Genomic DNA, 13,896 nt, shown 5'->3' with positions numbered 1-13,896 from the left:
AGAATCAATAGCACACCCATGTACTGACTAGTTATAAAGTTTATCTTATGAAATTTTCAATAGACACCCACTGTCACCAGTAATGTATTTTTAGTATTATAGTAAGTGGCAATCAATCTTAAAGGAAACCAACTCCGAATATTCATTGGAAGGACTGATGCTGACATTCCAATACTTTGGTCACCTAATCTGAAGAGCTGAACCATTGGTAAAGACCTTGACGCTGGGAAGGAGACAAGTCTCCTCCTGTCTGAGGGCAGGAGGAGAAGGGTGTGACAGAGGATGAGATGATTGGATGGCATCACCGACTTAATGGACTTGAGTTTGAACAAATTCTGGGAGTTGGTGAAGGACAGGGAAGCCTGGTGTGCCTCAACCCATGGGGTCACAGAGAGTTGGACATGACTCAGTGGCTGAACAATAAAGTGGCAGAAAGTACCTACTAAAAGCAATATTTCAGAAACTCAGCAAATTTTGGGTTGAATTCTTCTAATTACTCAAATAGGAAAATGTTATTGTTTTTTTATGGAGAATCAAAGCCCTTCATTGATATATGTTAGCAGCTTTGCCATCCAAATATTTCTTAGTTAAGTTTTAATTGACCTAAATATTTACAAATTATTTATCCAAACAGTCATCCACCAACATTTTATTGCTCAGAACAAAACTTTGCCTATTTAAGCAGCCTTTCTAATTAAAAATCAGTCAAGTCAGTCCTGGGTTTGGCCATCTATCAAAACCCCAGTTATTGTTCTGATTGCATATTTCATTCTTTGGCTATGAAAGATAAACTAATTATTGGATATTAAAAGCAATGAACATTTGAAATTTACTGTGAATACACAATGATCAAGGCTCAAAAACCATGTTGCAAAAAGCCCCAGCCAAGTACAGTACAACACTCTAAATTTAATACATTAATCTTTATTAGCATCATTACCACAATTGTCAGATGGTACTCAAGTTAAGGAAAACTCAGACAAGTCTCGCTATAGAACCCACAAGAACAATCTTTTTCAGTGATGCTTTCTGATCATCTGCTTCTCATCAATGAGATCTTTTCACCATAAAAAGCATTGACTGCCACATAACTGATAAATTAACTGAAATTAATCTCAGAATGGATTGCCTTATTGATGTATCTTATACATATATAGAGAGAGGTCATAAAAGTCGAACATGGGGTATCTTTTGCACCTAAGACTCTCTTTCATATATTATCTTCATCCTTCCTTTTTTCTTTCCTTCCCCATAATACAAGCTCAGGAGGTAGATAGGCAGGGTTTGAATAGTGTACCAACCTAGTGTCTTTTCCCACTTCATGCAAGTTACCAACTGAGTTCAGTGTATCCATCGCTTCCTTCAAAAGAACACCACCTTGCCATGGCCAAGACAGAAGGCAGGGGACTTACTTTTGCTGGTGATTTAACTTTACCATCAGCAATTTGGAGGTACTTATGTATGAATTATAGTCATCCCCAGCAGGTGACGATGAGTAGCATAAGTCTTTTGTTCTGAAGAGCTGAACTGCTGTAAAATAGCTGAACCTCTTCCAGGAACAAGGCCCCAAACAATGTTTATGAAGCAATCAGTCTGACAGGCTAAAATCTGGAGTTATTGGATTAGTCTCTTGGAAGCTCTTCATAATAATCTACATTTAAAGTACATCTCTTTCTCATGTGGGGGAGGAATAATATGGGAGTAAAAGAAAAAAAACATAATAATATGTCATTTACTGCTTGGGGATATAAAGTTTGCCAACCCACACTTATTTATCATAAAACATCAATATTCAGAATGTTTTACAACCTAGCAATAAATTGGAAATTTGCATATTAACTTTTAGAGAAGAAATATTGTTATTAATTATTCTCATTATGGAACCTGAAACCAATTATATTAAAATTAGAGTCACAATTATATGCATAATTGTGGTATACACATGGTTTTAGATATTAATGGTAAATCAACATTATGACAACATCAAGGAAGCCTATAATTAAAAAACTAAAAACAAACAAAATAATGAAGTCTATGAAAGGTTGTAAACACATTTAGAAATCAAGTTTGTGTCTACAAAAGAAACATTTTACTAACCACTCACATCTATAATTTAAACATCAATTCCATGAAAAAGAGTAGTTTTAGCTGTCATGGGGGAACTACGCCTGTCATCTGCCCAAAAGTAAGGTGGCCAGATTCCAGTGCTGGGTCCTCTCCCGTCCACTGCACCCTTGGTTAAAGTTACCTCATTTCACTAATCTGCAGATTCTTAATCTATGAGACAAAAATAATGCCTATACTTCTTCGGGTTATGTTGAAAACTAAATGGATGCTTCTAAAGTGCTAAGCATAATCTCTGACCTGGAGTAATCAAATCATAATAAAAAATAACAACAGCTAACATTTATTACTGTGTGCTAGACAATAACCTAGGAGTATTTTGTTGTTATTCAGTTGCCCAGTCATGTCTGACTCTTTGCAACCCCATGAACTGCAGGGCGCCAGGCGTTCCTGTCTCTCACCATCTCCTGAAATTTGCCCAAGTTCATGTCTATTGCATCCAGCCATCTCATCCTCTGACGCTCTCTTCTCTTTCTGCCCTCAATCTTTACCAGCATCAGGGACTTCTCCAATGAGTTGGCTGTGTGCATCAGATGACCCAAATGCTGGAGCTTCAGCTTCAGCATCAGTCCTTCCAAAGAGTATTCAGGGTTGATTTCCCTTAAGATTGACTGGTTTGATCTTGCAGTCCAAGGGACTCTCAAGAGTTTTCTCCAGGACCACAGTTTGAAGGCATTAAATCTTTAGTGCTCTGCCTTCTCTGTGGTCTGGCTTTCACAATCTTATATGACCACTGGAAAGACCATAGCCTTGACTATATGGACCTTTGTCAGCAGAGTAATGTCTCTGCTTTTCAACACACTGTGTAGGTTTGTCATAGCTTTCCTGCCAAGAAGCAATCATCTTCTGATTTCATGTCTGCAGTGGTTTTTAGAGCCCAAGAAGAGGAAATCTGTCATTATGTCCACCTTTTCCCCTTCTATCTGCCATGAAGTAATGGGGCTGGATGCCATGATCTTACTCCATTTTATGGATAAAGAAGTTGAGGCAGAGGGAAGGACCCTGTCCCAGGTCACAGGGTTATAGAATAAACAATTTCAAGCCAGGAACTCTGACCTCAGGGCTTGTGTTCTTATCTCATATACCTAACCTCTTAATAAAGGTAAGTTGCTATTCTTATTTTTAAAAGACAGAAAAGAAGTGGAAAATAGGGGAAAGAGAAGAACAGACAGATGAAAAATATAGAGGCAGCTATTTCATCATTTTCTCATGTTAGGAATCATTCTGTGCTTTTACTAGGAATTATTCTTATGCCTTAAAATTTAATCTTCATAACAATCCTAAAAAAGAAGTATGGCCATCCCACAGCTCAGATGAGAAGTCTCCGTTCTAGCAGCAGGATAAAACACACAAAGTGGAAGGGAGCGATGGACAACATTGCACTCTATCTAAACTTAGGCAAAAGAGCATCTCAGTTTCTCAAGCCCACATCCACAATTTTTAAAATAGTGACTTGGATATTTTGTAAGCCTGTAAGTGTGTATTACAACTTACTTAAAAAACCCATATCTATATGGCAGAGAACAAAACTTCCCTGTTGACTAACTGTGCAAGGTGATTCTCAAGCAGATTTGGGCTGGTATGGTGGTGCTAGTGATAAAGAAGCCACCTGGCAATGCAGGAGACATAAGAGATGTGGGTTTGATCCCTGGGCTGGGAAGATCCCCTGGAGGTGATCATGGTAACCCACTCCAGTATTCCTGCCTGAAGAATCCCCACGGACGGAGGAGCCTGGTGGGCTACAGTCCATAGGGTCGCAAGGAGTTAGGCATTACTCACACAACTGAACACTTATGCACACTTGGTTGGGAAGTGGGCAGTGAGGATGGTGGAGCTGGAGCACTTCATTCTACACAGATACAGCCTCTGAAAAAATCCCCACCATGAAGCAGTGAAAAATAATGAACTGAAATTCCTTCCACTCCTGGCCTGATCTTGTGATTCAGTTGCCTACCTAAGAATTAAAGAACATTCAACTTGCTTTTCCCCTTGCAGGGTGGAGAGCTGAAAGGAAGTTGCTAAACACTTTACTGAAACTATGCATAATCTTAGGCCAGCTTTTCAGGATACAAATCAACTTTGATGGCATTTTTGATGTGCTCAGTGCATGAACTTTTTTATTAGGCTAAGGCCTCCCAGTCCCAAACACCCTTATCTGGAATTAGGATACCAACTGTCTTCCATATAACCTTAAGGTAGAAATATTTGCATCCACCTCCAAAGCACTACCAAAGGAGCATCAGAAAGTCCTTGAACAGAGTGGTTCAACTCATGTCCCACACATGGCCTGATGACTTTAACATCCAATCCTTATAACTTAATCATTTATTCAACAGGTATTGCAAGTTTACTAAATGCCAGGTGCTGGGTAGACCCTGGTCAGCTAATCAATCAAGTTTGCTAGCCCAAGGTGAAACACAAGGACTAGCTGGTAGAAAGGGCATTGGCAGTCTACCATTAGAAATAGGCTAGGTGACAGAGAAGTGGTTGCCCCTGGCTTAATATTGCAGGGGATGGAAAACAAAATGTGCTCCAAATTACAACACTCTATGCTCATGAAAATGTCCACACCTCATCAGTTATGCTGTGCCTGTTTAATCAACGAAAGATTTCTGTCCTAAAGATATTGAACTAAGAAAAGTGGAGGTCCTTAGAGGCATCATCTCCATTAACTAGAATTTTTGCTTATGTGAATTAACTCATTTTTTAAATGCTGAACACAAGAGATTACCAAATTCTGTCTACAAAAGCAGCATGATAATATTTTAAAAATAAACCATAAATGATATCAACCTTATAAGAGTGTCATACAGATAAAATTACAGAAGGTATATTAATGAGATTTGAAGGTAGAACATATTAGATAAAGATGAAAAGTTTTTTTCCTTATAAATCAAAGTGAGTCTAAAGCAAACAGAGGACAAGGTACCCCAGATTAGGAACTGAAGCTGCTGCTCTTTGGCTTTTACTTATTAATTATGTAAATAACAGTAATGTAGTTATTTCAAATCTTTAATTTTTTTTAAAAAAGATACAAGTCAGGAAAACATTAAAGTCCATTTCAGCCATAAAATCATTTGACTAAAACTGAAGAAATAGTCTCACTTGTGTATTACTGTGCAGTAAGTATGGTCAAAAAACAACATTTTTTCCCCCTCAGTGATTATGAAAATGCTTGGGGAGAAAGCAGACATTCAGTAACATTCAAAAGATGTGATTGTTATACTTTACCACATATCACTTAAAAAAAGATATTTTATTCTAAACAATTAAAAACAATTTTTGAAGAGAGTCAATGTCTTTTAATTTTTTTTTAATTTAAAAAGGATAGAAAAGAAAGATCTACAAACTACATTAATAATCAAGGTGACAGACTCTAGAAAATGACTACAAGAAAAAGGGTGCAAGTTTACAAAAAATATGTATCATCCTCCAAATAACTTTATACATATATTTTCTTTGTGGTATCATTGAATAGGTAATTAATAAAGGAATTCCTTTATTCCTATATATAAATCATTCCAGACTCTGGAGATACAGAGGGGACAAGATAGTCTTAGCTCTCTCAGAACTTAGATTATATTAAGGAAGTCAAACAGAGAGAAAAAAGAAATACACAAAATTGTTCCAGGTCATAGTAAGTCCTAATGACTGAAAAAGATACTGTTATGTAGAAAAGTAGAGGGCTACAAGAAGACAGACAGAGGACAGGAGAAGAAATGCTAGGAACTGCTTTTTCAGAGACTGTGTCTAGGTTAGACATGCTTGTGTGCTAAATTGCTTCAGTCTTGTCCGACTCTTTTGAGGCCCCATGGACTATAGCTCGCTAGGCTCCTCTGTCCATGGGATTCTCCAGGCAAGAATACTGGAGTGGGTTGCCATGCCCTCCTCCAGGGGATCTTCCCAACCCAGGGGTCAAATCTGCATTTTCTGCACCAGCAGGCGGGTTCTTTACTATCAGCGTCACCTGGGAGGCCCAGGTTAGACATGGTGATATGGAAAATTACTCTTGGGAGGTCACACCTCATTTGAGAACAGAGAATCATAGGAAGTGAGCATGTGAAGGATCAGGAGAAAAGCAAATAAGGCAAGGAGAGTGAAAGTATCAAGGCCCTGGTGCAAATGATCATTTGTCATCTTCAAGAAATGTAAACAAGACCATGGTAATGAATTTGAGATTTACTCTAAGTGCAGTACAAGGTGTAATGCAGGAAAGTGGAATGATCTCATTTACAAGTTTAAAAGATTACTCTGGCTGTTTTATGATGAATGGTTAGGGAAGAGCTAGAGAAGATGCATAGAGAGCAGGTATAAGCAGATGGGTAGAAACAGTACATCTTGATTTCCTCCAGGCAAAGGTCCTCATCACTCTAAGAACAAGTAGGAGAAACTGGGGTTCAAGTGTAGTATGTTCGGGTAAATTTGCAGCTAACTGAACAAGAGGATGTGAAGGATATTGATTTATAAATTTAATCTCATTTTAGTGGACATTCTTACTGGCAGGCTGCCCTGTCCAGGTCAACATTTTTTATCAATTATTTGAATGGACACATGCTTATCACATTTTCTGCTACACTGAATGAGAAGGATAATCAATATGTCAGATTAAAAAAAAAAAGATTTAAAACTATTTCAACTGTGATGGAATGAAGGGTCACTACTCAGAAGGTGAATATAATAGAAGTAAATATAATATTCTGGATTTAGGTAAAAAAATAACATGATTGGGGAGCTCTAGATTAATAGCCATTCATGAAAAATCAATGCTCTGTTTTTACATGAAATAAAGTTGAAATATGAGGTTGGAGCTTTAAAAATAAAAACAAAAACAATGAGTATCATTGTCAGTCCCATTTGCCAAAGGAGACATTCATTTCCTAGGATACTACTGTTCCCACTGTCCTCTGCAAAGGTCAAGATACATGCATAGAATTAAGTACATTTCTAAAGGATCAGTCAGTCAGTCAGTCAGTTTAGTCACTTAGTCGTGTCCGACTCTTTGCAACCCCATGAATCGCAGCACGCCAGGCCTCCCTGTCCATCACAACCTCCCGGAGTTTACTCAAACTCATGCCCATTGAGTCGCTGATGCCATCCAGCCATCTCATCCTCTGTGGTCCCCTTCTCCTCCTGCCCCCAATCCCTCCCAGCATCAGGGTCTTTTCCAATGAGTCAACTCTTCACATGAGGTGGCCAAAGTATTGGAGTTTCAGCTTCAGCATCAGTCCTTCAAATGAACACCCAGGACTGATCTGCTTTAGGAATGGACTGATTGAATCTCCTTGCAGTCCAAGGGACTCTCAAGAGTCTTCTCCAACACCACAGTTCAAAAGCATCAATTTTTCAGCACTCAGCTTTCTTCACAGTCCAACCCTCACATCCATACATGACCACTGGAAAAACCATAGCCTTGACCAGACGGACCTTTGTTGGCAAAGTAATGTCTCTGCTTTTTAATATGCTGTCTAAGTTGGTCACAACTTTCCTTCCAAGGAGTAAGCGTCTTTTGATTTCATGGCTGCAGTTACCATCTGCAGTGATTTTGGAGCCCCAAAAAATAAAGTCTGACACTGTTTCCACTGTCTCCCCATCTGTTTCCCATGAGGTGATGGGACCAGATGCCATGATCTTAGTTTTCTGAATGTTGAGCTTTAAGCCAACTTTTTCACTCTCCTCTTTCACTTTCATCAAAGGCTTTTTAGTTCCTCTTCACTCTCTGCCATAAGGGTGGTGTCATCTGCATATCTGAGGTTATTGATATTTCTCCTGGCAGTCTTAATTCCACCTTGTGCTTCTTCCAGCCCAGCATTTCTAATGATGTACTCTGCATATAAGTTAAATAAGCAGGGTGATAATATACAGCCTTGACATACTCCTTTTCCTATTTGGAACTAGTCTGTTGTTCCATGTCCAGTTCTAACTGTTGCTTCCTGACCTGCATACAGGTTTCTCAAGAGGCAGGTGGTCTGGTATTCCCATCTCCTTCAGAATTTTCCACAATTTACTGTGATCCACACAGTCGAAGGCTTTGGTGTAGTCAATAAAGCAGAAATAGATGTTTTTCTGGAACTCTCTTGTTTTTCGATGATCCAGTGGATGTTGGCAATTTGATCTCTGGTTCCTCTGCCTTTTCTAAAACCAGGTTGGACATCTGGAAGTTCTCAGTTCACATATTGCTGAAGCCTGACTTGGAGAATTTTGAGCATTACTTTACTAGCATGTGAGAAGACTGCGATTGTGTGGTAGTTTGAGCATTCTTTGGGATTGCCTTTCTTAAGGATTGGAATGAAAACAGACCTTTTCCAGTCCTGTGGCCACTGCTGAGTTTTCCAAATTTGCTGGCATATTGAGTTCAGCACTTTCACAGCATCATCTTTCAGGATTTGAAATAGCTCAACTGGAATTCCATCACATCCACTAGCTTTGTTAGTAGTGATGCTTTCTAAGGCCCACTTGACTTCACATTCCAGGATGTCTGGCTCTAGGTGAGTGATCACACCATTGTGATTATCTGGATACTGAAGATCTTTTTTGTACAGTTCTTCTATGTATTCTTGCCACCTCTTCTTAATATCTTCTGCTTCTGTTAGGTCCATACCATTTCTGTCCTTTATTGAGCCCATTTTTGCATGAAATGTTCCCTTGGTATCTCCAATTTTCTTGAAGAGATCTCTAGTCTTTCCCATTCTGTTGTTTTCCTCTACTTCTTTGCATTGATCCCTGAGGAAGGCTTTCTTACCTCTCCTGGCTATTTGGAACTCTGCATTCAAATGGGAATATCTTTCCTTTTCTCCTTTGCTTTTTGCTTCTCTTCTTTTCTCAGGTATTTGTAAGGCCTCCTCAGACAATTGTTTTGCTTCTTTGCATTTCTTTTCCATGGGGATGGTCTTGCTCCCTGTCTCCTGTATAATGTCACGAACCTCACTGATATATAATTGATATATAATTGAGTGTAATTGTGTTGTGAAGAAATTGGTTGTGGATTAAGTACCTAGAGAAGAAAATAAATATGGGACAGGGAGTATGACCATATTTTCAGAGTTGAAGCCTCACCAAAATCATAGAGTAAGTACCAGAAATGAAGATGAGAGACTTAAATACCTATTTCAATTTCAAGGAAGAGATATTGAACTTGTTTTTGTGTTTTTCCACTAGAGCAACTATGGTTCAGGATGCTTTGTAATGAACAGATGAGCTCTCTATCTTCAGAATTTTTCAAACTGAGTGATTATCAACCAAGGATTCTGAGGGTTGTAGGATATTAGGCATGAAGGGTGAGGAAAGCAGGGCTGATGTCAAACTTAGGCCACTCAAATGCAAAATGAGTGGGAGAGTTTTACTTTGGCTGAACTGACCTATTTAAATATGAATGTGTGACTGCATGCTCAGTTGCATCCGACTCTTTATGGCCCCATGGACTGTAGCCCAGCAGGTTCCTCTGTCCATGGAATTTTCCAGGCAAGGATACTGGAATGGGTTGCTATTTCCTCTTCCAGGGGATCTTCTCCACCCAGGGATGGAATCCACGTCTCTTGTGTATCCTGCATTGGCAGGCGGATTCTTTACTACTGTGCTGCCTGGGAAGCCCCTGTTTAAATGACTGTAGCTGAACATGAGATTCTGTCTTTCCAATATTTTTGGTAGTAGAAATGTATGGACTTTTACAAAAGGAGAGTCTTAAGAGTTAGTAAGTTATGTTTTAAATGTCATAAATTAGAAAAATGAAAAGTTGCTCCTGGTATGTTAACCTCTTTTCTGGTGCTATTATTGTTACTGTTTTTTAAAATTTCCCACATCGTGAAATCCAAAAATAAAAGAAATTTAATATGGAGATTTCCCTACTCTGGGAGTTTATGATCATTTTCTAAAAAGAATCCAAACGAATCCCCTTGTTAAAAATAAATATAGATATTAGATTTGTGTTAAACCAAGAGAAATAAACACTTTGGCTCTATACCACTCAATCAGACACACCCTCCTTTTTTTCTGCTCACTTTAGATTACTTGGAAGACTACCTCAGAAGAAATTCAAAAATAAAATAATCCTGGAGTCCCATATATACCTAATACTTAGAAAACTCATTTCTCAATTAATAAAAATGCCACCAAATGGCAATAATAGATTAAGCACTGGATATTAGGTATATTTGGTGTTGAGTTTCCTGAGAGGATTTTATTAATGAGACTATTCTACAGCGTTATTGCCAACAGACTTCATAATTAGGAAACTTTTGACATTAATGCACTGCTATATGAGTTGGAATTTTACACAAGGAAACATATAATCATAAGCAAATACATAAATGCTTTAAAATGCAGCTGAACAGCCATCCTCTAAGGCGTCTATTAAAAATGTGTACTGACTGCTCTTGCCCGTGAATTTTACTTTCAACTTGCTATTTCTAAATTCCACTATCTTTCCATATGCTCATAAACTTTTATTAGGCGGTGGTCTTAAGAGACAGCAAATTGTTTTTTAAATGTTCTAAACCAGAAATACAAAAGGTAAAGCTTTGATTGTCTCTACTTTTTGTTTATGTAATGGCTTTCAAAACGTCCCTTTTCTTTCAAAGAAAGAAGAACTAGAGAATTATAGGATTAATACACTACCAAGGTTTTCTCTTTTCCAGCTGTGAGCTTTATGGCTAAAGCACTTTGCAGTACCGGCATTTACTGGCAGTTCCATTGCTTGCTTATACACACTCTCCTTAAAATGTGTGTGTGTATAACCTGTTGTATATGTAAACTTTATGTGTATAAATTTGAGTGTATGTGAAGTTATGTGTATAGAGTATCATATAACCAAGTTATCATATAGTCAAACTATTGCAACCCTTGTAAGTTCAGATGAAAACATCTTCCCATTCAGATTTACCATTTATCCTACAAAAAAGGTGCTGTGCAAATATTTAAAAAGGTAAAGAAGACCAATATAACAAACTGAAATCTCTTTGACTTTTTAAGATAAACTGCTTTAAAGGTTGATTGGTACAATGGCACAAAAATTCAAAGTCACTTTTGCAATATGATATAATTGCTACTTACAAGCAAACTGAAGCTTTGCTTCTCTGCTAACAATTGTTCCAAACGAGTTTGTTGCTATGCACTGGTACATTCCAGCATCTTGGGTTTTATTGGGGTTATTGATCAACAAGCTGCCTTCAACAACACTGTAGCGGAAATCCATACCAATGTCAACATCTGTTCCGTTTAACTTCCACCTATAGTATAAAAATGCCAGTAGATAAAGCCTTGTAATATTAAACAATATTTCTGAATTGTCTAAAATATATATATATAAAAATCTACAAATAGCATAAAACATCGTCTGTGACTATTTTTTTAACCATGGTAAAAAAAAAAATTAGAAAAGCTCTACATAGAAATGGTGTCAACCAAATGTTTATGAAATGAGCACATCCTTTTTAGGTAAACTGATATTAAAATTTTAACACCTGTTTTTATGACTGTTTACACTGCTACAGACACTTCACTCCTTTTTTTCTTTTTTTCTTTTTGGAAATTTCCTATAGCATCTTGTATAAGCATCTTCAAATAGCACTCCTCAGTAAAAGTTCTTTTTCTGGTTTTCAGTCATTCTTTAAAAGGTCTATAGAGATAACAGAATACCCCACTTTCGGGTAGTTGGCTGAGTATTTGATGAAATTGCAGCAGATTTGCTTTGACTTGGTCCTTAATATGACTGAAATGTCTGACTACAAAGCAGAGGCATTCTATTGATCTAGAGCTGTCTTAGGAACCAAACTAGCCTTAACCACGGATCACTCTGAAGATCTCCTTAGCTACCGGCACTCAAACATCAATCAACCAGCCCAACGAACTGCAGATCAGGCCATTAGGTAACAGACACAAAGAGGGTTTTGCTGTTTTCCTGTTTGTTTACTCAGATCATCTGAATCTGAGTACACGGTCTGGCCCAATAAATTAGTTTTAGTGGGACTCACCCATTCAAACAGCAAAACTTTAGTAACAAAATCTACTTTTCTTTTCCTTTCTTTTTTTCTAAACAGCCAATAACATTCCAGAGAGAGCTTATTTTAACCAAAGGGCCTTTCAGTAAGTTGTTTTAATAAGTACAAACTTTCAAACTAATATAATACAATGACTATCTTGTTTTTTTTTTCCTCTTCCTTCCCCACTATCCTACATAAAATATTGGCTTGACCGAAAAGTTCATTTGGGTTTTTCCATGACATCTTACAGAAGAGCCAGAATGAACATTTTGGTTAAACCCAAATCAGGTAATGAAAACAGCATAGTCAGCATCTGAATTATCATCAATAGTTTCCTAGGAGCATTCACACTAGGGGACCAAAAATAAAGCAAGACTAGAGCACAAAGAAAATTGATCAGAAACAATAACAAGACTAAAGAGTGAGAAACAGTCATTTTATTTCCTTCAAACAAACAAATAAAAAACACAATATTTAAATGTGTGCATATACATACATCCTCATTGTGCACCCTCTTATAACATTCTGGGGCACTAGGGCTGGCATGCATAGCGTAAAAGGATTTAAATGAAAAAAATGAAAGGTCAGTTACTTTCAGATTTTGGATAGTGGTATTCAACAAAAAACATTAGGGTGAGTGCTTTTTTTCCACCAACATGTCTCTCACACTGCAATCTTAAACCACACTTTTTCTAATGACGTCTTCCTCAATATCCTTGGTCAAGATAAATCACAGCTCCCCCCAACCTCCTACAGAATTCTCCTTACTTGTTTAGGTGGGCATTCTGCCTTCACTTTAGATAGCTTGCCTGTATCACTTCTGTATTCTCTTGTCAGTCATTTAGAACTTGACACTCAGTGTTCTCAATCAATGCTTGTGGTATTTCACTAAATATTTTACTTCTTGGCTGGATATTTTAGCTGTGTGCACACACAACTTATGAAGCATCCTAGCCTACCACAGCATGGTGGTGTGTTTTTTCATGTCTGTGTCTTTGAAAAGCGAAAATATAGAAACATGAGGGGTGGGGAAGGTGGACCTGATTGGGAAATGGGACATAACTCTATGTGTTTGTTTATAAGAAGATGGGTATTAGAAATTGAAACTGTTCTTAAGCTTGACAGTAATTCTGTGTTCTGACACAGACAAGAAAGTAATAAGCAATAAAAAGAGAACAGCCAGGTTATATCCTAGCAGGTCTATATGCTCATGAATTTCCAGAGCTGGCTGCCTGCCCTAGATATTTTTTGAGTCAGCTGGTCACATCTCTATCATAACTCTCACTTCAAATGATAGTTGAGCAATTTAATATGACAAATCTAAAAACTCAAAGAGGAAATTGCAATATAATGTGAGCCACAAGCAGAGTATGGAACTCAGGAATGAGACCACGTGAGTCTTTTTAGAAAAGTCTTTGTAGGGATAATGAGAACACCTCTGCGGGTCTGTCTACACTTGTAATCTCAACTGAAATGTTCTGTAGAAAGTCCATTAATCTACTTTATCACCCGCTTTTACGTACAATGCATTATTTAGAAAATAAAGCACTTGCTGTGAAATGCAGCTGAGTCTCCTTTACAAAGCCCTATACCAAGTTTTATTGCAATGCAGTCACTGTTCATTCCAATTGAATGTGGACTGCGTTGAATTCCTTATCTTATTCCTTACTGGAACAGTCTTGAAAAATTCACAATTTATTTTCAGTGTTTGAGAAGTCTTTTAAGAACTGGCCATGGAGAGGTATGCTCATTTGGCACACAGAGATTTTTCCCAAGGGCCAGGGCAAATGGGTGAGTC

The 13,896-nt window shown here is 37.8% G+C and overlaps 1 protein-coding gene across 3 annotated transcripts in view; it reads right to left on the bottom strand.

Moving 5' to 3' along the window:
• The window catches only part of CNTN4 (contactin 4), a 975,711-nt gene that overhangs the window by 322,142 nt on the left and 639,673 nt on the right, over positions 1–13,896 (bottom strand). For all 3 annotated transcript variants that reach the window (XM_043443117.1, XM_043443116.1, XM_043443118.1), the window contains one exon: positions 11,170–11,345. In XM_043443117.1, coding sequence (XP_043299052.1) covers positions 11,170–11,345 — 176 coding nt within the window. The remainder of the gene's footprint in view (positions 1–11,169; positions 11,346–13,896) is intronic.

Source organism: Cervus canadensis, chromosome 22 (assembly GCF_019320065.1).
Source record: "Cervus canadensis isolate Bull #8, Minnesota chromosome 22, ASM1932006v1, whole genome shotgun sequence".
Taxonomy (NCBI): Eukaryota; Metazoa; Chordata; class Mammalia; order Artiodactyla; family Cervidae; genus Cervus; species Cervus canadensis.
The sequence above is the reverse complement of the archived record's forward strand: the minus strand, read 5'-3'. Positions and strand labels throughout refer to the sequence as shown.